At 34.6% G+C, this 23,455-nt stretch overlaps 4 protein-coding genes across 16 annotated transcripts; 2 read left to right on the top strand and 2 right to left on the bottom strand.

Annotated features, from left to right (window-relative positions):
* Positions 1–1,829: 1,829 nt before the first annotated feature.
* Positions 1,830–13,740, bottom strand: LOC108218799 (pentatricopeptide repeat-containing protein At4g02750). 11 transcript variants are annotated; one of them, XM_064091540.1, is made up of 8 exons: positions 12,147–13,740; positions 9,739–11,682; positions 8,360–8,475; positions 7,208–7,317; positions 5,579–5,736; positions 4,027–4,071; positions 3,641–3,854; positions 2,698–2,848 (listed from the first exon to the last, which is right to left on the bottom strand). In XM_064091540.1, exons 1-2 carry the CDS (start codon positions 13,656–13,658, stop codon positions 10,876–10,878), a joined length of 2,319 nt encoding a protein of 772 aa, XP_063947610.1. In that variant the 5' UTR covers positions 13,659–13,740; the 3' UTR covers positions 2,698–2,848; positions 3,641–3,854; positions 4,027–4,071; positions 5,579–5,736; positions 7,208–7,317; positions 8,360–8,475; positions 9,739–10,875. The 11 variants fall into 11 exon arrangements, with proteins under 11 accessions (XP_063947615.1, XP_063947610.1, XP_063947611.1 ...); XM_064091541.1 differs by having other exon boundaries at positions 7,208–7,307; XM_064091542.1 differs by lacking the exon at positions 7,208–7,317.
* On the top strand, positions 2,197–9,340 carry LOC108218800 (beta-amyrin synthase 2). Its single transcript, XM_064091548.1, has 18 exons — positions 2,197–2,696; positions 3,607–3,792; positions 3,952–4,041; positions 4,247–4,444; positions 4,679–4,763; positions 4,893–5,059; positions 5,320–5,508; positions 5,646–5,759; positions 6,099–6,218; positions 6,315–6,437; positions 6,529–6,627; positions 6,792–6,848; positions 7,465–7,511; positions 7,589–7,732; positions 7,810–7,987; positions 8,147–8,227; positions 8,445–8,528; positions 8,942–9,340. The coding sequence occupies exons 1-18, from the start codon at positions 2,490–2,492 to the stop codon at positions 9,062–9,064; spliced, it is 2,292 nt and encodes a 763-aa protein (XP_063947618.1). The 5' UTR covers positions 2,197–2,489; the 3' UTR covers positions 9,065–9,340.
* Positions 13,741–14,048: 308 nt separating the features above from the next.
* LOC108216897 (annexin D5) lies at positions 14,049–16,469 on the bottom strand. The gene is made up of 6 exons (XM_017389756.2): positions 16,294–16,469; positions 15,599–15,744; positions 15,130–15,348; positions 14,834–15,049; positions 14,486–14,575; positions 14,049–14,402 (listed from the first exon to the last, which is right to left on the bottom strand). The coding sequence occupies exons 1-6, from the start codon at positions 16,367–16,369 to the stop codon at positions 14,196–14,198; spliced, it is 954 nt and encodes a 317-aa protein (XP_017245245.1). The 5' UTR covers positions 16,370–16,469; the 3' UTR covers positions 14,049–14,195.
* Positions 16,470–18,826: 2,357 nt separating this feature from the next.
* Positions 18,827–23,147, top strand: LOC108215921 (uncharacterized). 3 transcript variants are annotated; one of them, XM_017388552.2, is made up of 7 exons: positions 18,827–18,914; positions 19,155–19,510; positions 20,216–20,254; positions 20,341–20,411; positions 22,076–22,140; positions 22,236–22,325; positions 22,440–23,147. In XM_017388552.2, the coding sequence occupies exons 2-7, from the start codon at positions 19,161–19,163 to the stop codon at positions 22,938–22,940; spliced, it is 1,116 nt and encodes a 371-aa protein (XP_017244041.1). In that variant the 5' UTR covers positions 18,827–18,914; positions 19,155–19,160; the 3' UTR covers positions 22,941–23,147. The 3 variants fall into 3 exon arrangements, with proteins under 3 accessions (XP_017244041.1, XP_063948542.1, XP_017244040.1); XM_064092472.1 differs by having other exon boundaries at positions 18,857–18,981; XM_017388551.2 differs by having other exon boundaries at positions 18,858–19,510.
* Positions 23,148–23,455: the final 308 nt, after the last annotated feature.

Below are 23,455 nucleotides of genomic sequence, written 5' to 3'. Positions count from 1 at the left end.
GAGCATTTCAAATTAGGTTTCCCGCAATAAAAGTCTTTTAAAATTTTATTTTCATACTCCAACATGAAATGCTTAATACCAGTATACCACCCCTTCGTTTCCACATTATAATCATCTATCAACCACCACCCGAACAGTAAATTGTAGATATCAAATATGAATAGGCCGAGTTATCTATTCTCTATGAAGGTGTATCATGATGTTATTTTTATCATTCAATTTGAAAAGTTATATTTTTATACGGATAAGCGTGATAATTATAATATTTTTCTCGTATTTCATTTGTAAATATTATACCTAACTTTTTAATACAAGAACGTTTTACTGCTTAACAACAGTACCGTTCTATATCAAAATAATAATCTTATTTTGAGTTGACTTGATTAAATTAACTAAAATTATGATCTTATTTTTTATTTATGATCCAATTTTAATCGATGTCATTGATGAAAAATCAAACAAAAGTACTATTGAGACCGGGAGTATAACCTTTACTCCCTCCGTTTCAAAATGCATGACGTTTTGATTTTTTGCACGTAGTTTAAAATCTTTTGATCATATACTTATATTTATTATTTTCAAAATTTTATTTTTTTAAATAAAAGTATATAGTCAAAATTTTAAAGTATAATTTTTTTTAAAAGAAATGATGATTTCAGATGCTTGGTCAAAACACTTTGAAATGTGTGTAAAAAGTTAAAGCGTCATGCATTTTGAAACGGAAGGAATAAAAGCTTTGATTAATATATCATTCATGAGCTTCTTAGAATGCACAATAAGCATGCAAACTCTAAAATTTCCGTGCAAATCTTCTCGATCCCTTCCAGATTTAATATTGATGTTATCGTTAAGTTTGATTAGTATTAGTATAAAAAAAGGGTAAGCTGCTTCCGGACTAGGCCCGGTTGACAAGGTAATACGCTCACATAAAACAAAAAGGACACGTAAAAAAATAAATATGAATTTTGATTTTCGATACACGAAACACGAAAATATACGAAACTAGATGATAGATTCCGTGTCAGATATGAGTTTTCATTTTGGGTACACGAAGTACACGGGATATTTGTATATAATTTTTATTATATATTTTATAATATATTAAATAGTATATTATTATGTAAATACATATATTTATATGTATATGTAGATATATATATTATAAATACATTAACAAATTTGTAGAGAATTATATACAAGCATAAATATATCATCCATATCTAGTAAAAATATACAGGAAAATATATATTAAAACTATTTTTTATCAAAATTATATTAATATTTTATATATAATATACACGAAATATTATCGGATACAAATTTCAAATGAAGTACAAGAAATCAATAACAAACGACGAATTTCAAGAAACGAAACATTAATTGTCAACTCTCTGCTCTACTCTGGACATTGGGTGAGTTATGTTTTCGAGCCGTACGTAATCTATATTTTGTTCCTAAACTCATTTTCCTCTTGTTAATTTTTTTCCCGACGTGATAGATACATTTTTCCTTTTGTTCTTAAAATTCTTATCCAACATGACAGAGAGAGGACTGCGTCTAATTGAATAATTTATGTGCTCGCAAAATTTGAATTATTAATATGAGTACCGGACGCTTAACTTTAAATGATACTACTGTAGTCTGTCAAATTCGTACATAATGGTCAAACGGCAAAATTAAACAAAATATTTTAAGGAGAGACCTTTGTCGAAAAAAATCTAACTGAGTCAATTCAACCATGCACCAAAGAACGGGTTAGACTTTAGATATTCTGATAAGTGGATTCTGAAACTTGTTTGAGGATTATGAACCTTGCTGCAACAAAGGGAGACACAAACATCAAGACAAGCTTGAATTGTTCTTAGCTAATTCTTAATATTTTGCTTGTTATGTGTAACAGTGTAAGCTGAATAATTCCAAGTCCTAACATACAGTTTGGAGGCGATGAAAATAATAGCATGAGGTTAGACGGTTGAATATATGAATAAAATAACTTTAATATTTATATTTGTTATCATTCTCGAACAGCCGATAGATCAGTCTTGCTCTTGGTTTAAGTGAAACCTGCTAGCTTTTGTAACCCGGCAACACAGGCAAAGAGGACTGCAAGTAGCATAAAACAAACATATAAGTACATCTTTGTGAATATTATAAACTCAAGCAAAGACAGTTTCAGTTCAATAGGAATCTGTAATTCATTGATTTTACAGATAAATTTTAGAAAAAGGAACATTCCTGGATGAAAAAAATGGAGTAAAGAAATGGTTAGGCAGAGGGTCACCCCACATACAAGTGGAGCAGAGAAAAGTATGCGACATGTAATGGGATTTCTCGACTACAGATTATGATTATCATTATTGTCGTTTCTGTGCAAATGTACTCTATATATATCCAGTCAACAATGGTACCTGTTCTTTAAATTTAGGTGGAGAAATAAAGAAGCATACTATAACCACTCTGGAACTGAACCTGCACAGAGTTGTTTCAAAATGTGGAGGCTAAACATAGCGGAGGGAGGTTCTGGTAAGGATCCATACTTGTACAGTACAAATGACTTTGTTGGGAGGCAAACTTGGACGTTTGACCCGGAGTATGGAACCCCGGAAGAAAGAGCCGAGGTTGAAGAGGCTCGAATCAATTTCTGGGATAATAGGTATCAAGTTAAGCCTAGCAGCGATCTCCTTTGGCGAATGCAGGTTCTATTCTTTTTTTTTTTTTGCTAATTGATTACACACGCACACGTGGGGAGTCGAACTCCCGACCTCCCGCAAGGGGGTACAGGAGCTCTACCGCCACACCAACACTTTGTTGGCAATGCAGGTTCTATTCTTCTTCTCCACTTTGTGTTCTGCATCATATGCATAAATTATTGTCATACACGATCCACTGATAACACCTATGTGTATTCAACAAAAACTCTAAAGTGCTACTGTAGATATTAAACACATCATTATATTCGTTCAACTACCTCGTTCTCTCAAAAAGTAGACAGAAAGAAATCCCACCACTAATGAGCAATGGGCCACAGGCTCACAGCTATCTGTTAAATGAGCCATGCTTGAAAACAGCAATGCAGTATCTCACATTTTACTAAAGATTCTGAAGAAGAATAGTTAATTTTGCACTGGTCATCTGCTAGTGATATTATATCATTAAAAGCATTGCAATCATCTTCTAGATAACACCACATAGCAGGGCATTCTTGGGATATCACAGATTCAAGCCTTGTGGCTAAATATCCATTGGCAAACTTTCAGTGCCTTGGATAAAACAGAGAGTGACAATTAAAGCATCTGAAATTGTATAGTACCTAATCTGTTGAAATTACTAGTGATAAACTGGTGAAATATTATTCACAGTAACTTTTTCTTGATATGGTACCTTATTTTAGGTGGCTTAAGTGAATATAAATATATAATACTGCTGATAGATGTCTCATGAATAACAATTTTTAATTAATCACATACATTTAAAAGAACCCAGAGGTTTGCACAAATAATCTTTTCAAGTAATCACTTCATATGTATAACTGGGTCCACATTACTTCCCGTTATGTTGCATAATTACATATATATAAAGCTTATATGAAATATTTAATGATTCTAGTTTCTGAAAGAGAAGAATTTCGAACAAACCATACCTCAAATAAAGGTTGCAAATGAGGAAGAAATCACCTACGAGACGGCCACGACAACATTACGACGAGCTGTCCGCTTTTTTGCAGCCTTGCAGGCCAGTGATGGTCATTGGCCTGCAGAAAATGCTGGCCCATTATTTTTCCTTCCACCATTGGTAACTCACTCCTCCCCGTTTCATTTCTTGGTATACTTGTGCTGCTCCGAATTTCATCCTCACTGCAAAAAAGGGGAAAGTAAAAGGAACAAATACATTCAATCAACTTCTTGTGCTAAATGATTATTATTACTGCTTGTTGTAAAACAAATATTGCAGGTTATGTGCTTGTATATTACAGGACATTTGAATACTGTATTTCCTGCAGCACATCGGAAAGAAATCCTGCGTTACCTTTATTGTCATCAGGTACATTTCTCGGCCCAATAATTGGTATTCCTAACAAAATGAGATCATTAGCATTTTTAATAAGTGACAAATCCCTTCATGATGGAGTGGAGTCAATTATGATATGGTCATCCGAAACATGTATATGTTTATAATTTAAAAAATATATAAATTAATTCATCAAATTGAGGCAACAAAAAGTTTTGCTGATATATAGCAATTTCAGAATGAGGATGGTGGCTGGGGATTACATATTGAGGGCCACAGCACAATGTTCTGTACAGTCCTGAGCTACATCTGCATGCGTATTCTTGGAGAAGGACCTGATGGCGGTTTAAAGAATGCATGTGCCAGGGCAAGAAAGTGGATCCTTGATCATGGTAGCGGGATAGCAATACCATCCTGGGGCAAGACTTGGCTCTCGGTAAGATTATTCTAGGACTTGCTTGGTAAAACTCTTGAACTCAATATATTTCAAGAAATAAAATGCATACAACATACTCAACAAATCCATATCAAGTTGATGCATATTTATATATTTATTTGCTTCATATGTAGATGCATTAAAGAACTGAATCAGATATTATAAGTTTTTTTGCTTTCCCTAAGCTCAAACCTGTATCTTAAACCTTCATTGTTACTGAACTTGAAATTCCAGATACTTGGCGTATTTGAATGGTCAGGAACCAATCCAATGCCTCCAGAATTTTGGATCCTTCCTTCATTCCTTCCCATGCATCCAGGTTCACTCAGTTCTATGTCAATACTCGTTTATATTTTGGATGCACGTAGATGACCTTTTATCTTTGTAAATGAACTACTCTTCTGGTTTGTTTAATATCTAAATGATTCTCTCTTTCCCGGAAATGCAGCAAAAATGTGGTGCTACTGTCGGATGGTTTACATGCCTATGTCTTATTTATATGGGAAGAGGTTTGTTGGTCCCATCACTCCTCTCATCTTACAACTGAGGGAAGAACTATATGCACAACCTTATGACACCATTAACTGGAGAAAAGCACGACATAATTGTGCAAAGGTATTGCTAATGCAATAATGTTACACATACCGACATTTTTCTAGAAGTTAGTGAGAACTATGGAAACATATAAAACCTAATAGAGAAATATGATTACAAACTTCTATATCACGAGTGCGCAAAACAAATCCTTAAAGAAAACCTTACTATAACATTGTAACTAGACTCCTAGAGTCCCAAGCTAGTTGTAATATATAGAACTCTCTGTGTCTATTTGTAATACATAATTATTTATCTCATATACCAACTTGTTATCACAGGAAGACCTGTATTATCCTCATCCAATGATACAAGATTTGATGTGGGACAGCCTCTACATATTCACAGAGCCTTTCCTGACTCGTTGGCCCTTTAACAAATTAAGAGAAAAAGCTCTTCAAACAACTATGAAGCATATACATTACGAAGATGAAAATAGTAGATACATTACAATTGGGTGCGTGGAAAAGGTAACATGTTACATGATCTAAGGCATATAACACATATCATTGAGCATTGGAAAGAAGTTTCTGACAATACCTTCTCTTTATCAAGTTAGTAGTTCACTTCTGACATCTAGCACTTAAATTGCACGAAATTCGAACAGGTACTATGTATGCTTGCTTGTTGGGTTGAGGATCCTAATGGAGATTACTTTAAAAAGCACCTTGCAAGGATCCCAGATTACATATGGGTAGCTGAAGATGGAATGAAAATGCAGGTTAGAATAAATGTCGACATAAATTGTAGTAATAAATATCTTGAATATAAAAAATCTTAACACTATGCATGAAACTCAATAAAGATATAATAAAGACACACTTAACCCCCTAACTAGAGTTTCCAACACCAAGTAATCAAAAGGTTAAGCTATTTACAAATGTCGATGTAATTCACATAATCTCATATACTTATACATATAGATTGTGCACACAAAGTAATATGCCTAATCAAGATGCATATATAAGCAAAATGCTGGAAGCAAACAACTTCATTTACTTACAAATTACAATCCTTTTTACCTGAGTCATAAAGACATGCAAATGGACTTTTATTGCAGAGCTTTGGTAGTCAGGAATGGGATACTGGTTTTGCCATACAAGCATTATTGGCAAGTGATCTCACAGACGAAATTCATCAGACTCTTTTCAAAGGACATGATTTCATAAAGAAATCCCAGGTTCCAGCTTAAATTTACAAACTCTTCTTTATTTATCCTAACAAGTCTACTCACCAGTAAAGACTGTTTATTAATTCTACTAATATATAATTGCAGGTCACGGAGAATCCTTCTGGTGAATTTAAAGCCATGCACCGCCATATTTCTAAAGGATCCTGGACCTTTTCAGATCAAGATCATGGATGGCAAGTTTCTGATTGTACAGCAGAAGGATTGAAGGTACTTATTCATATGAATCATCATACTTCTAAACATTATAAACAAAACAGCAAAGATGAATCACAATGTCTATACTCTTCTGGTGCTTCAGTGTTGCCTACTTTTATCAAAAATGCCAACGGCTATTGTGGGCAGTAAACTGGAAGACAGCAGATTGTTTGATGCTGTCAATGTACTGCTTTCCCTACAGGTGATGAGAATGAACTTTAATCTCTTTCCCTATTGTAAATGTCATCATACTATAGGTAATTAGTCTAAGTTCTAAAGAAAGCTACAAATGTTGTACATGATTAAAATGCTACTCTTTTCCATTGATATAAGATCATGACTATTCATTTCCATCCGTAACTGTAGAGTAAGAATGGAGGACTAGCTGCATGGGAACCTGCTGGGTCCTCAGAATGGTTGGAGGTAGTTTATTATACTTGTTAATATTATAGTAAATATTCATTCACTCTAATCAAAGTGAGAGTCCATGAAAGATCAAACCTGAAACACTATTAGAAACACACAACCACCGAAGCAGAAAAAAAAAAGATGCGGACGCATGAAAATCCTGAACTGAGAAAAGCACAGGAGGAAGCTAAAACTACAGTCAGGATGTCTAAAATGATAGATGCTGAAAACTAAATTTATTCTTTCCTGTGAATGGAGCATACCCAAACTGGATCCTCCAAACAAGAATCCAATTTTAATAAGTTTTTCTTGATTGTTATTTAAAATTACTCAAATCATATGTTTCAGCTGTTTTACAGCAAAAGACTACGAACCTGGAAGACAATTAGGCTACACTAGAAGATAAGCCTAACAATATTTAAAAAGTCCTTGAGTCAGCCTTTGGTCAGAGTGGCCTCCCCTCCAACAGCAATGCTAAACCAAGCTTACATGCAAAAATAGGCTCAGAACTATTAGAATCTTATACGTCCTCTTTCACGCAAATTTATATTTCCGCACGTATTGAAACTTGAACAGAACATATGCAATGTATAGATACTTAATATGTTTATTGAACTGTTTGATCCTGCAGCTGCTTAATCCTACAGAATTCTTTGCAGACATTGTCATTGAACACGAGTAGGTTTCATTACAATTTTTAATTTTAAATGACGTGTATACACTATTGAGCATAAGACTAATGATTATAGATTCAGGTATGTTGAATGCACTTCATCTGCAATACAAGCAATGGTTATGTTCAAGAAGTCATACCCTGGGCATAGGAAGAAAGAGATAGAAGGTGCTATCTTAAATGCTGTTCAATACCTTGAAGACATACAAATGCCAGATGGTTCATGGTATGTTCCATAGGAGAAGTGATATAATATTTATACTTGAAACTTGCAAATTCTAAGCATAGGGCTGACTAATACAGGTATGGAAATTGGGGTGTGTGCTTCACATATGGCACTTGGTTTGCTATTGGTGGTCTAACTGCAGCTGGAAAGACATATAATAATTGTGAAACCATCCGCAAAGCTGTTGATTTTCTTCTAAAATCACAACGCAGTGATGGTGGTTGGGGAGAAAGCTATCTTTCTTGCCCAAACAAGGTAATCTAGTGAATGAATACTTAACAAACGAATTCCCTAAAATCTAGATCATTAAGGGGTTGGGCATTGTACTGTGTCATTCCTAATGGCCCAACACATAAGATTTTCTCACTGTTTGAATATTATCTGCTAATCCTAACTTAATGTGTTATTCTACAGAAATACACACCATTAGAAGGAAATCGGTCAAATTTGGTCCACACTGCTTGGGCCACAATGGGTCTGATTCATTCTGGCCAGGTCAGTTTGTAGTACTTGTCTTTATCAGACTTATGATTTGATTTCCACTTCAGTATTTTGAATAAACAACCAGATCTACTCGAATGCATTTATAATTTAAGTGATAAGAGTTCCATATATCATCATTCTAACCTATTACTTTATGTGTACGCATTCTTAGACTTGTTGATCAATTCTCCAAATATCATCATGCTAACTCGTGAGTAATCCCATGTAGGCAGTAAGAGATCCGACACCTCTTCATCGTGCTGCAAAATTGTTGATCAATTCTCAAATGGAAAGTGGTGATTTCCCACAACAGGTATGAAACATGATTGGTTTAAGAAACTAAACTGATCTAGATACCACAAGATGAAGAAAGCAATTGTACTGCTGACTGTACATATGATTCCACATTTTCATGGCATAAATACATAATTAAAACTTGAAATAGTTTTGCACAAGCGTCTTGTCAACTAATTATCCTTCAATTTCAACTTTAAATTATGCAATTATGTCTTCCTTCTGAGCTATTCAAGAATGTTTTCCCGCTTATTTCTTTCCTAAATATAATTTTATATGGAGATGTATAAATGGTGTGGAAATATAAGCACAATGAAAACCACTGTTGTATCGTGCTGCATTCTAATAGATTAAGAAACAAAAATGAAGTTTTGTGTACCTTAATTGTCTTCTTCCACTGTTGTCTAACCAGCTCACTTACCCATATTACAGGAAATTACAGGAGTTTTCATGAAGAACTGCATGCTACACTATGCAGCATACAGGAATATCTACCCATTATGGGCTTTAGCAGAATATTGTAGGAATGTTCAACTCCCCTCCAAAAAGGTCTGATATCTACTAGTGGTGCAAGTCCAGCACGACGGCCTCAAAAATGAGACGAGGCCAGAATCCTTACTGCAGTCAATTTCTAAATTCTTTTGCAAAGGTTCGTTAAGAAAGAGCGAATTGATTGCAAATTCAAGAACCTCTTAGATTTATGCCACTAATTGTCCCCCCTTTTCTCTGTACTAGTTGTAAATCACAGTTGTAATCATTGTCAACTTTCTTTTATTAATAATGTATTATTATGGTTCATATGTAAATTTAAATCTTATATAGTGAAAGTTAGCAATGTCTATTCCTTTGTAACTTACAATATTCAGTATTCACTAACTTAAAATGTGTCACAACTTTATTACTAATTTGCTATACTATATACATTCACTATCCTTAAGGTGTGCTAAAAATTTGATGCTTTTATGCTTCTTATTTAAATTACTAAATATACACTCTGAATGCTAAAGGAAGGTAATAAGAGACTTGCATACATATGGATCATCCAGAGTAGGAAAATTATTATTAACAACTTAATTTAGGAAAAGTGAAAATTGTAATTGCAATACCATGCTATTTATGAGTTCATATGCTCGAAATTCCAAGTAGCAGACAATGACGGAAACACTCAGAAGCATAAAGCATGATATAATTGTGTAATGATTAATGCCATATATCAAGATAATTATTACCTCAACTTGGAAATATTGCCTCTCTGAAGACCATCAGATATTCCAACAAGTAGTGTGACTGAATGACAGGAGATTTGTACTGAATGGTGTACCCAGATTCCAAATATAACTGAATGTAGAGGCTGCGAAGGTGGACTTAATCTGAAAATCAAGTTTAACCAGGTCATGAAGGCACAGAGATTTACTGCTCCACAACAACATAAGCTCGTCAATCTCCATATTCTGCCATTCATGTTGTATATTAGGGTTGTTAACATCGAAATATTTAATTCCCATTATCAGTGGCCATTTGGACCAACAACATTAACTTGCCAAACGAAGTGAATGCATTATAGTGGAGAAAACATGAGATGACCAGCTTCCCCATTTATTTCCATTACAATGCCTACAAACTGGGGTTACAGCTACATTAGTTACCGACATTACAATATCAGGACATCAAAGTCCAACAGCACTGCCTTCCAAGTAGCGGACAATAATGGAAACACTCAGAAGCATAAAGCATGATATAACTGTGTCATGATTAATGCCATATAGCAAGGTATTTATTACCTCAACTTGGAAATATTGCCTCTCTGTAGACCATCAGATACTCCAACAAATAGTGCAACTGAATGACAGGAGATTTGTACTGAATGGTGTACCCAGATTCCAAATATCACTGAATGTAGAGGCTGCGAAGGTGGACTTAATCTGAAAATCAAGTTTAACCGGGTAATAAAGGCACAGAAATTCACTACTCCACAACAACATAAGCTCGTCAATCTCCATATTCTACCATGCATTTTGTATATTAGGGCTGTTAATATCAAAATAATTAATTCCCCTTATCAGTAGCGATTGGACCAACAGCATTAACTTGCCAAACGAAGTAAATGCATTATACTGGAGAAAAAATGAGATGACCAGCTTCCCCCTTTTTTTCTATTACAATGCCTACAAACTGGTGTTACAGCTACAGAAGTTACCGCCATTACAATATCAGGACATCAAAGTCCAACAGCACTGCCTTCCATTTTCTGACTGGAACACTGATGAACATTGCTCAATAAGCCAAGTACTCCAGACCATCAAGCACTAGGTATGGAAAGCCTCATAATCTAATTACAATCTGTTACCAAGTCTTTACACTCACCATCACCAGTAATCCCCACATGAACAGAGCCCATCACTAAAGTGATGAAAGCGGTGAGAGTCCCTTAAGATAACCACCCTTCCCACTATCTTTGATATGTATTTGATCGCGGTGTGGCAGTCTGCGCACACTCGCAGGTTTTTTATCACGCGTATAGGTCTTCCAGCTGGTATGGTTAGAATTCCAAAAGCAACTGCTAATTTTTCACTATGATGCTTAAGCATGTGCTCCTTTTCCTCTTCTTCTACATCATGTAAAACTAATTTTGTTGATGAAACAAAACCCTCCTTCTTCATCCGTAAATCTAACTCTTCCAAGAATGCATATATTCTTTCGCGCTGAGGATGGAGTTCGTCGCCAACAGAGAATGTGTGAATCTTGTTTTGAGCTTCAATCCAACTATACCCAGGCACTTTCTTTACCCCTGTATCCCTCATCTTTAATCTCATTCTCCGAACATCACCCCATCTACCGGAAGCTGCATATAAATTCGAGAGAAGAACATACATACCAGCATTCTCAGGCTCCATCTGGAAAATTATCTGAGCAGCTTTTTCTCCCAATTCTGTATCTCCATATATCCTGCTTGCACCAAGTAAAGCACCCCACGTTGCAGCATCAGGTTCAAAGGGCATATTCTTCATCAAATTTTTTGCATCATTTAAGCGCCCAGCTCGACCAAGAAGATCGATCATGCAAGTATAGTGTTTTGCATTTGCAGTTATGCCATAATCACGAGTCATTGAGTAAAAATAGTCTGATCCTGTGTCTACTAATCCAGTATGACTACATGCAGATAGAACACCAACCTAACATGTCCATAATTAACACATTAGCAACCACTAACTCATAAATATGCAAATATAGAGACGTCAATCTAACATATATGATAGTATACTCTGTTGCAAGAAGATGAATGAATTTTAACTGCACACATTGATAATACAAGGTTTCCTTTCAAAAACTATTATTTGATAATAAAGGTTCCTACTAACCCCTATACTTGATGAATTAACAAAGTCGTTGATGATATAAGTCCAAATTTTATGTGAAGTCTATATCCAAAATTATCAGTCACTTTCAACCAACTCAAAGCAATTTTGAAGTCTTCCATTTAAAATCCTAGTCCACTGTGTGTGTGTGTGTGTGTGTGTCTTTGTAGTTGTAGACTTGTAGTGGTTCCAAGATATATAACAAATAATGTAAATACTCCTACATTGCCCACAAAAGGCAAATCTAATATATACTAAAAGATTTGGATATGGTTATGTACCATTGTAACTTCATCAGGTTTAACTCCAGCCACCTTCATTGAATCAAAAATATTCAGAGCCTTCTTACCAAAACCATGCCTTGCATAACCAGCAAGTATAGTGTTCCAAGAGACTACGTCCTTATCCGTGATATCTTCAAATACATCATATGCTTCGTCAATACTTCCGCACTTACAATACATTGCAAGAAGTGCATTCCCTACAAAGCACCCAGACTCGAACCCAGCCTTGAAAGCCCTTCCGTGTAATTGTGTACCCAACTCTAGTGCAGCAATATCTGCACATGTGCTTAAAACACAAGTAAAAGTTGATCTATTAATCCTTTCTCCATCTCTCTTCATGTCAACAAATAGATTCAATGCCTCTTCACTTTGAGCACTTTGAGCATATCCTGCAATCATTGCTGCCCACGAAATCGAATCACGACGGGGCATTTGGTTGAACAAATGCCTAGCAAGAGCAATTTCACCATTCTGTGCATACCCAGTTATCATTGTATTCCATGAACTAATGTTGGGACAAGGCATTGCTTCAAACAATGCCCTTGCCATGTCCATCATATTCCTTTGGGTGTACCCTGCAATCATTGCATTCCACGAAACAGAATTCTTTTCCGGCATTTCATCAAATATTTTTTTAGCTTCGTCCAACATACCATTTTGCACATAACCAGATACCATTGCTGTCCAGGTAAATACATCTCGTTTCGGAGATGCATCAAACAATTTCTGCGCTTCCACCAATTCCCCACACTGTGCATGTGCAGAAATCATTGTATTCCAGGAAACTTCATCCCTCAAAACCATCCTATCGAAAATCCTTCTCGCATCAACAAACCTCTTTTTCCGCACATATCCACCCATCAAACAATTCCACGAAACAACTGCCCAATCCGCTTTCGACTCAAACAACCTATGAGCATCTTCAATCCTCCCATTCTGCACATACGCCGCCAACAACCCATTCCACGATATTGAATTCTTCTGCGGCATCCTATCAAAAATCATTTTGGCTTCATCAACATAACCATTCTGAGCATACCCAGATAACAAAGAATTCCAAGAAACAATATCCCTCTCAGGCATCTGATCAAACAGCACCCTAGCAGCTCCAAGATTACCATTCTTAACATACCCACTAAGCATCACATTCCACGTAACCAAATCTCTCTCGGGCATTTTATCAAACATCTTGTGCGCCAGCTCAAATCTATTATTAGACAGGTACCCGGATATCATTGCATTCCAAGTAACCGAACTACGCCGAGACAGTGAATCAAACAGACCTTGTGCAGAATCACATTGGCCAATGCGCATGTAATTAGTAATAGCCATGTTGTTTTTGACAATGTCTGAGTCTGTTCTGACACTAACTTTATGAAAAAGTTTTTCATCAGATACATGATGTTCAGTTCTGTCTAATGAATTTGTAGTTCTAGGCTTCGAGCTCTGTAATGATCTCCGGGAGCTATTGTGTACTTGTCTTAACCGCATAGCAGTACAGTAGTGCATTTTCGGTTCATGAAATTTTTGTTTTTCAGTAAACTTATATTTATACTTCGATTTTTTATTTCAAAACAAATTTCTGTTTAGAATAATTTGGTCAATATTGTTACCCTTGATTCTTAGAAAAAAAATCAGATTTTTTGTGATAGGTATTTCATATCGATTGATTTGATAAGAAGCTTAATGTCAATTCATATTCATTTATTGTGAACGTATTTTCTAAATAAAACGACGACACGTGAAATTTGTGAAAATTTTGGAAATAAATTTCAAATAAGTAGCATTTTCTATTTGAATTTGTCTAGAAAATTAATTTTAGATTTATGAACTCGTGACTTTTACAAGCTGGTTCCGCATTACTGAAAATATTACAAAGGATTGATAATGGCCAACAGCTTAAACAAGAAAGATTGACATTGTTCAACTGAGAATACTGATAAGCAATGCTAGTAAAGTACAGCTGTGTGCTGTTACAAATTACAATCACAAACACCACAATAACGTGCACTTCATTAGCAGGCCTTAAAAACCATCAAGTTAATGCTAATGGTTCTTAGGACCCAAAAGCGCGAGAAGGAAGGTTCTGTAGTGGCCTGAAGTCTCCGACTGGACTTCATCGTTTAAAGTCTTCCCGTATTTCTTCAGGTATTCAGCCTTAATGTATTGCATATCGATCTCAGTCCTTGTCACGATGACCCTGATAAGTTTTGTATCATCAGTACCCAACCCTTTCATAGCTTTGTTCAACACCTGCAAATTATGAAGTAAATTAGATTGTAAATGCGATGAAGAAGAGTTCAGAAAGAAGGAATAGGGGCTGCAAATTGCAATACCTTGGCGAAATACTTGTAGGGGTTCTTTGCGCAGCCTAAGATTGACAAAAGCGCAAGTTCTAGTTTCCCTGATGTTTCACTCTTTACTGCCTGCAAGAGTCTCGGTTTGTCAAGGTATGATCATGTGTCAAGATGTAAGGAAAGTGAAAACATCAAGTAAAAGAAATGGAGTAATGACGTGACAGACAGATGACTAATTTTAATTGGGTGGTTTATGACTTTATTTGTGTTCAGGGGTCCCATTATTATTAGTGTGAGCGGAACCAATCATACATTGCCAACTAGATTTGGGAGAAAAAATTGGGAACATTTTTTGGGTAGCTAGCATTTTCCGAAAGAAATGTGTACCTTGTTGAGTGAGTTTCCATACATATCATGGTATGCAGAACTGACAGCAATCAAATGAGCTGGACTTCGTTCGCTAAATATACGAACAAATACTTTCTCATTAGTCCCTAATTTCTTCTCCCCGGCTTTAAAAAGAGCCTTTGCATCTTCTGCAACTAGCCCTCTGTCAATCTCTGCGCCTTGATAGCGTGGTGCACTTAAGTATGCAAGCAAGATCTGCGTGAATTGTTAAACAATATGAGGACTTACAATAATATTAACTAGACTAGACAACAAACAGCTTGTAGATGAATTACCTTCTGATGATCACCAATTGTTTGTAGTTCTATATCACGCTCAATATGAGTTTCAAACTTTGAATAATATAGTTGCTTCAAAGTCTGTAATTGAGGAACCGTACGAGTGCATATCAATTCTGTCGCTGCTTCAAGATTAAGAAAGTCCGGAGATAATGACTCGTTTAATATGATAGCATCCCGGCTTGCTGGCTCATGCATCCATAGCAAAACAGCTGTCTGTTACATGTGTTAATTTCAGGCCAGTTTGTAAAATATTTTTAGGAGGAAAATGGTATACTCCATCCAAATTGTGTTTTAGTCCGCCCTGAATACTTCACACTTGATTAATCGTCGTACCCTAAATAATTTCAAGTTCTGAACAATTTTTTCTTTTGCTACTTCTTGGTAATATTGTGGCCCTAGGTAGAATTGTATTAGTCTATCTGAAAGATGACAACAATATATAAAGCAATAACAGAATTGGTACCTCTAATTTTCCTCTAAGTTCCGAAACCAGCTTTTTAAGAAGGTCGGTAGAGTACATTGCATTGTATTCTTGTTGGATCAGAGCACGCTGCATTGAATCACGATGAGCAAGAATCTTAATGACAGCTTCAGTATCGCAGCCAAATCCTGCAATATGTCGAAAGTGAAGAAACTTAAAGCGGGAACCAGACGAACCACATTCCCTGATACTGATCATTGATACTAGAAAAGGATACAGTGCATAGGATTCATGAATCATGATTCAACAGTAAACTGCAAGTATTACTACTGTTTAAAAAATCTCAATTACACAATAAGTAGATGCAGTTTTTTATTTAAATTTTAAACCATTATTTAATTTAAAATCCAATCTTCGTAGGCAAAAATCAATTATTACGTTTGTGAATAAGTTCGATTAGTAGGCATATGCTTGATTTATCAGTATTTACTGATGAAACAGCAGTTGAGATCCTAAATGCATATGTTTCAATAATTTTATCAAAATTAAATTTGAATTTTCAGATTTAAATTTACTACAGATCACTACTAACTAGACAAACAACATCAGTAGTTTTCAAGTATTATCACAGATATCACAGGAACAAACACATGATATGAGATGAATGTTAATTTTTTTAACATGATTACATGAATATATTTTTCAGAATTATGGGAGAGTTCCGCTATTAAACGTACCCTTGAAAGCGCGGTAAAGCTGAATGGCATCCTCTCTTGGGGAGGTAGGAACAGGAGATAAGATTAAACTTGACATGTTTCTCTTCGAATGTTGTATGAGTTTCAGAGCTTGTTAGCAAGCAGACAGCCAAATGTTGTATTGTAGTGTTAGATGGTAAAGTCAAGGCCTGAAATGTTCTATATATATACATAAATTAGCATCATATATATCGTGAATCCAATAATAACTTGTATTTGATAATGATGTTATAAAATATTCTCTCCCGAGCCATTTTGACTAGCACGTTTTTTAAGAGTTTGAAATATTTTGGCTGTAATTTGAATGAGACGATGAATGTTAGAAAAATATATTAACTGAATGTGTAATTGTAATAATTTTAAATATAATTTATTATTTTTTGATATATCAGAAAAAGGGAAGTGGTTGGGATAAAACAGACGGATAATTGGAGCTTATGCATACTTGCACAGGCCTGGCGTCAACGACTTGCAACGGTACTGCATCTTGGCGACTGGTCTTTTGTTAGTGTTGACGTTAGGTAGTGTCTCAAGTTGCATCAATATAAATATATTTTAGTCATATATTATGAGCTTTATTTCAATGTTTCCGCGTTGTTCAACTGATCCAACTATTTTTAAATCTTGAAAGGTGGGATTATGAACCGCGTATGTATTTAGATTATTCGGTCATTCTCGTGCTCCTTGGGCATAAACTTGATTAATTTATTTTTTCGTCATTCTTTTCATGATTATTCCAGCAAATAATTTTTCTTAATTGTCTTTTGTTTGAAATTCAATTTTTGTAAAATAATCACTTATTAATTCCGAAAAAACTATTATTTCCGAAAAGGGCATGGCGAAATTATGGAGAGTCTTGTGCAAAATCTCAAATCGGCCTTAATTTTCATTTTAATATCAACTAAATAATTACTTTTCAAATTTCATCAAAAAACTACTTTCCAAATAAAACATTTTAAACAAGCAGTATAAAAATTTCAGTAATATAATATGCTTTACTTGTTGTATATTTCGTGGTAAAATCATCCATGATACTTTGAATATTTTATACCTAACATTTCTTTTATTATATATATAAAGTATAATCTATTCTGATAATAAATATATAATAAAAATGATATAATTAACCGACACCACTTTTACAAGTTTTGATTAATAAAAATGTTAAATTAGATTGAATGAGTTTTAAATATGAATTTTTTATGTCATTATCACAGTTTAAATCTTGCTTACTTATTTTCAAAAAAAAAAAATCTTGCTTACTTTTTCTCTTGTAAATTCATGAAATCAAACTAATGACATTTGAATTTGCTCACTCCTCATAACTTAAATTAACACATATTTGGAAAGTTTTCCCTCGTATTCACGAGAATAAATCATATTTGGAAAAAAAAAATACAAAGAATCAATACAAAATTAAAACATTGGAACTTTATGTTAACAAGTGGATAATAAAATTAACAAGCACATGTAATACCCCGCCATCCCCGATTCTTTACACAAAGGATAGGCATGTTGGCTGAAAAAATTGGATAGAATAGGATAAGAGGGAAGAATAAGAAAAGTTGGCTAAATAATGGAATTGCTGATACTTAATTTAAAAGTTGGGAAATTTTGCAGTAGTTGAGATTAGTATCTATTTTATAAATATTCAATATGTAAAAATTTTGAAACAAAAAAATTTAAAAAGAACTTCTAAGAAAAAAAGTATAAAATAAAATGAGATGAAGTTTGAACAGTTAGATGTGTGGAAAAATATAAGAAGTTTTAAATGTATTAGAGATTTGACTATGTCAATCTCCTTAGGAATTAGTATTCAATTGATTAATGGTTAATTGAATATAAAATCAAATAATTGAAATTATATTAATAAATAAAATTATTATCAATATGTATATCATGTTAAAAAATATTTACGAAAATCTTACTTAATTTATATTAATAACTTTTGAGTTATGAATGACGATTTATAGTATTTTATTTTATATTTTATTATAATTTTTGTCAAATTGCTTTTTAAGTAATATGAGTCGACGATTACTAAATTTTTGGATATTAATATAAGTGCTGATAACTTGAATCGTAGCTTAATCTAATCGTTAGTAACTTAGTTTGAAACTAATATTTTTAATTTAAATTTATTATTATTAATTTTATTTTCTTTCTAGTTTGGTAATAATTTTCTTTACTTTAATATAAATTCGGTTTTGTTATTTCATTATCGAGTTTAAACTAATATTAAATTCAGTTTAATAAACATCTTTTTTTTTTTGAACTGATAATAAACATCTTATTAAACATATTATTCAATTTATTAACGACCAGCCACCATTGACCAAGCAGGGCAATAATCTATGCCCATCGGTCTAATTGTTTGAGTGCAAGTCCGAGCAAAATTAACTACTCTTGGTTTAATTGCTAGTTTATTATCGAACCGAAATGGCTGGCTAATACAATTGGGTTGGGTCATGTTTTATTTCGGTTCGGCCCACTTTGTATACCCGGCTGAATATCGATCTTGTGGACGAAACCGCCCAGCCGCTGAGAAGAACTAAGAAGCAGACACAGAAATAGAACATGATGATGCAGCAGCTTCACCAATTGTATCTATATTTACCAAATATATCTACACACACCTAAGTCCTCAATACTAACGTTTGTCAACACAATGTGCATACAACACTCATCACCTTAGTCCTTAGACACATGTCATGTCTTCTACTATATAATATACTAAACATTTACAATTCAATGTGTACATATTTCTAACCAACCCCACCTCAAAATCTCTTCATTTTTACAATCTTATAAGTTACTGATTGGGTTTCTTGTAATCGTTGTAGTATATAATGATTTGCTTGAAGACTCCGCCGCTGAGGCATGATATTTTGATCAGTGATCATGTTGGATGGAACAGTCAAGCACCAAAATTAACAAGAATCTTGGCTTTTCCAACCAAGAAAAACCAACCCTTGAGTCTTAAAATCAGAGGGGCAGCAGGGAAAACAGGGAATTTGATGGAGAGAGAGAAGGAGATGGAGGTAGCAGACAGGAGAGCTCTTGCAATCAAGAGGGTCAAGGAGGAGGCTGCTGCCTGTGAGGATTGTTTGAGGGATTTTTCGCTTTTTACGACGAATGCTAGAGGGGAGGCTACTACTTTGTTTGTTCAATCCTGGACTCCTGTGTCTGTCAAAGTCAGGTAGTCAAGTTTTGTTGTGACTAACAAGTGTGAAATTAATCATGATTTTTTTGTGGAGAAGAGTTTATTTTTTGTGTGGATGGGTATAGATTCTTGATTGAGTATGGATTTGACCCGATATAAAAGCATATCGTATTGTATTGTGATGTAGTGTATCAATGCAGCTTGTTAAATTGCTTTGCATATCAAAAAATGTGTGCTAATGCATTTTGTGTTGAAGATGTTAATCCGAGGGGGTTTTTGGTTCATGGTAAATGAGCTTGGTTCAAGGAAATCAGAACCCTTTTCCCATGTTTTAGTGTTGGATGTAGGAATTTAGTTGCTCGAAATGGGAATCTCATTCTCATGACATGGGTAAATCATTCCTTAATTACACTGTGGGATTTCATTCCCATTCCCATTCTCATTCCCATACTCTCCATTTCTATTCGTGATTGTCATTCCCATGACAATCCAAACACCCCCTTGGAAAGATGTTGAAGTTGTAATTTACATGATCTGTCTTTAAACTAGAGTCTGTATATTTACAACATAATTATCTTTGAACATTGGGGAAACAGTTTCGTGGTTTTGTATTTATGACAACTAAATCTGCTATTACCAAGTATGAGATCAAATGACTTGCAGCTGCCCTTTGACTGGTTTATTACATGTTCAATGTGAGTCTTCTGTAATCACTTAATAGTGTGTTTAACTTTGACGCAGAGGGGTAGTTCTTCTTTTACATGGTCTAAATGAGCACAGGTTTGTAATGTGTTTCCTCAAAATTCTCTGTGTTAAGTTGAATTATATCTTTTTTATCATATTCCTTGTGTGCTACTTTTGTTTAGTGGAAGGTACAGTGATTTTGCAAAGCAGCTTAATGCAAATGGATTCAAGGTCATTGGAATCGACTCGATTGGTGAGCTTAATGAATTCATTAGCTGACATTAACGGTATTAGTCGCAGTTATATTCCTACAAATGTAAAAATGTTATTGCCAGTCATCCTCTACTTTTTGTCTGCCACATTTTTTATGAAGTAAAGTGAACCCTAGTTCAAAAATGAACCGTAATCTCCTTAAAGCCAGACCTAAAGGTTGATAGTCTGACCAATAGTTTTGTCAATAGGATTTCCATTCCATGAAGACTATCATTTATGCCTTATAGTAAATGGTTGATGAACTAAAACCCATATTGTCGAGGTATTTTATTCCACAAAAACTATGTTAAGCAAATCGAACAATATTATATATGATGTTCATTATGTCCCCCCAAGACGTGCACACGATAGACATGTTTATTATGCTTTTTGTGTGTGGAAAAAATAAACAAGAAAAGAGAAGTGTCGGCGAACTTATTATGACATGAAAGAGGGAAGAACAGATATATTGTGATACAGTAGAAACTAGAGATGAGCAGAAGTGCGTAAATAATGACATGTCAAAAGAATGTCCAAATTTATATGAGATAGGTGATATCTAAAGTTGAACTGTGTTTCATCTTTGATGATACTTTAAAATTTAGTTACCCCTCGCTGTTGCTTGTTAGAATCTGCAACCCCTGCATCTTCTGATATTTCTTCAAAGATAATAATATTATTAGCTTCAGTACTTTTTTAAGTCAAGAGATCCCCATTCAACTATGCATATGTATCTGGATGTTGCAGGGGTTGCAAATTTTGCATTTGAAGGCCTATTGGCGCACACTGTAACATGTGAGGCTTCTCCTATTACGTAAGATTATCATTTAAGTCTTTACATCTGGCCTCTTCAAGAATGGTGAAGGGCCTTATGATTGACATAAATTAAGTTTTAAAACACTTCTAGTTTCACATTGATGGACGAACCATATGCAAAATTACTAACTATAAAGCAATTGTTACTTCTTTTAAATAGACCCTGATCCCTTTTTTTAAAGTAGAAGTGCTGGACGTTTTTGTTGACAAAATTTGCTAGTCATTGAACATGCATGGTTATGTAGGCAGTTCAGACGTCGAGCAACATGCTCAATTTTTTATTATTCTAATATAAATTTGGTTTTGAGGTCAATTACAGTAAATTTAATACTCAGGCACAGATGCGTCTACTAGAGCTTGTACCCTCGACCTCCCAGTTTGGTGGTCATTAATTTATTATGTGTTAAAAGTATGTCCAGCATAACATCTAGAATCATACTTATAACCAGACTAATTTTTGTCGAGACTAGTGCATGAGTTATACTTTCTCAAGTATCTCCTGAATTTATTGTATCTCAAACAAGTTTGAACTGATTGTGTGTATTTGGATTTTAGCCCCTCTTCATTTCCCTGTGACTCTTTCAATATTTTATCATTAGAGGCTTTTCTGATAATCTTTCCGGAAAACAAAAAGAAAAAATGTGTGTAAAACCTCCAGCAGTCCATCACATAATTTGATTGTTAATGTTCTGGATGTAGTTTTGGCATCTATGAAATCTTACCTTCTTTATCTTCTTGCATGCAAAACCTTTAGCTAATGACAGTCTGATGATTCTAAACTTTATAAATTATTCTCATCTATCAACTTCACATCTTGTATCTAATTTTTCAATCCTTGACATAATTCAGGACATGGTGGAAGCGATGGGTTACATGCCTATGTTGACTCTCTTGATGATGCAGTCCTGGATGTGGTATGCTAGATTATTTAAAAGATACAGAAACATTCAATAATATGATGATGTTTGCAGACAACGTTTATTGAATGATGCCTCCGTTTTTTATGTAGAAATTAGTTATGGAGAAGGTTTTAGCCGAGAATACAGGACTTCCTTGTTTTTGCTTTGGACACTCAATGGGTGCAGCTGTTCTCCTTAAGGTACCATTAACTTGAATATTATGCATCACATGCTACCTAATGCTGAGTTTTATTATTTTTAAATAGTTCTTGATCTGATTGCTTATATATGAAATTATGGACATTTTTCAACAGGCAGCACTTGACCCAGTGGTTGAGACACATATAAGAGGTCTTGTATTGACATCTCCGGCAATAGGCATTAAACCAGCACATCCGATATTTCCAGTACTTGCTCCAATTTTCTCCTTCTTATTGCCAAAGTATCAATTAAGTGCTGCAAACAAGAAGGGTGTTGTATCTACTCGGGATCCAGAGGCACTGCTGGCCAAGTATTCCGATCCATTAGTTTATACAGGATTTGTCAGAATAAGAACTGGTTATGAGATCCTCCGAATCACCTCATACTTGCAACGAAATCTGAGAAGATTGAGAGTGCCATTTTTAGTCCTTCATGGCTCCGCAGATGCTGTAACTGACCCAGAAGGTTCCCGGAAACTATATAAAGAAGCTTCCTCGACAGACAAAAGCATCAAATTATACCCCGAGCTCTTACATGACATACTCTTTGAACCCGAACGGAAAGAAGTTGCAGAAGACATTATTGAATGGTTGAACAAGAGAATGCAAGGTTAAGCTTTCAATATAAAATGTATAGTTATGTTTCCATAGAGGCTCATGTTTAATCTGCTTGGCAACTTTTAATTACCTATGTAATCCTTGCATCGGAGGTTTGCAAGAAAGTGTTGAATCGCCCTGTTGGCTTTTGAGTTCAATTTTGTAAATTTGATTATACAAGTTTTGAGGGATAAAATTATAATAATCGAGTCATTTCATGTCAAATTTGGGTTAAAAAGTCATGTTCGTGATGTTTTAAGATATTTATGTATGAATCGAGTGAAGTTTCGGTTGTGTTGATGTTTAACATACTAAACGAGCATAACTCTGTAATAGTTCGTTTTAGACCTAGTTTCGCGTTTCCTACAACTGATATGGGACAACTCTGAGGAAAAAAGGAATCATTAACGCACAGCAAAACTATACGACTTTCCGAGGCATATCAGTATGCTGATACTACTGAAATACCATGTAAATTTTAACGTTTTCATGATTAAGAACGCAGCATGTGATACAAAGAGTAGAGATAAGTA

The sequence above is a fragment of the Daucus carota genome, chromosome 4 (assembly GCF_001625215.2).
Source record: "Daucus carota subsp. sativus chromosome 4, DH1 v3.0, whole genome shotgun sequence".
Taxonomy (NCBI): Eukaryota; Viridiplantae; Streptophyta; class Magnoliopsida; order Apiales; family Apiaceae; genus Daucus; species Daucus carota.
This window is presented reverse-complemented; position numbering and strand designations above follow the sequence as displayed.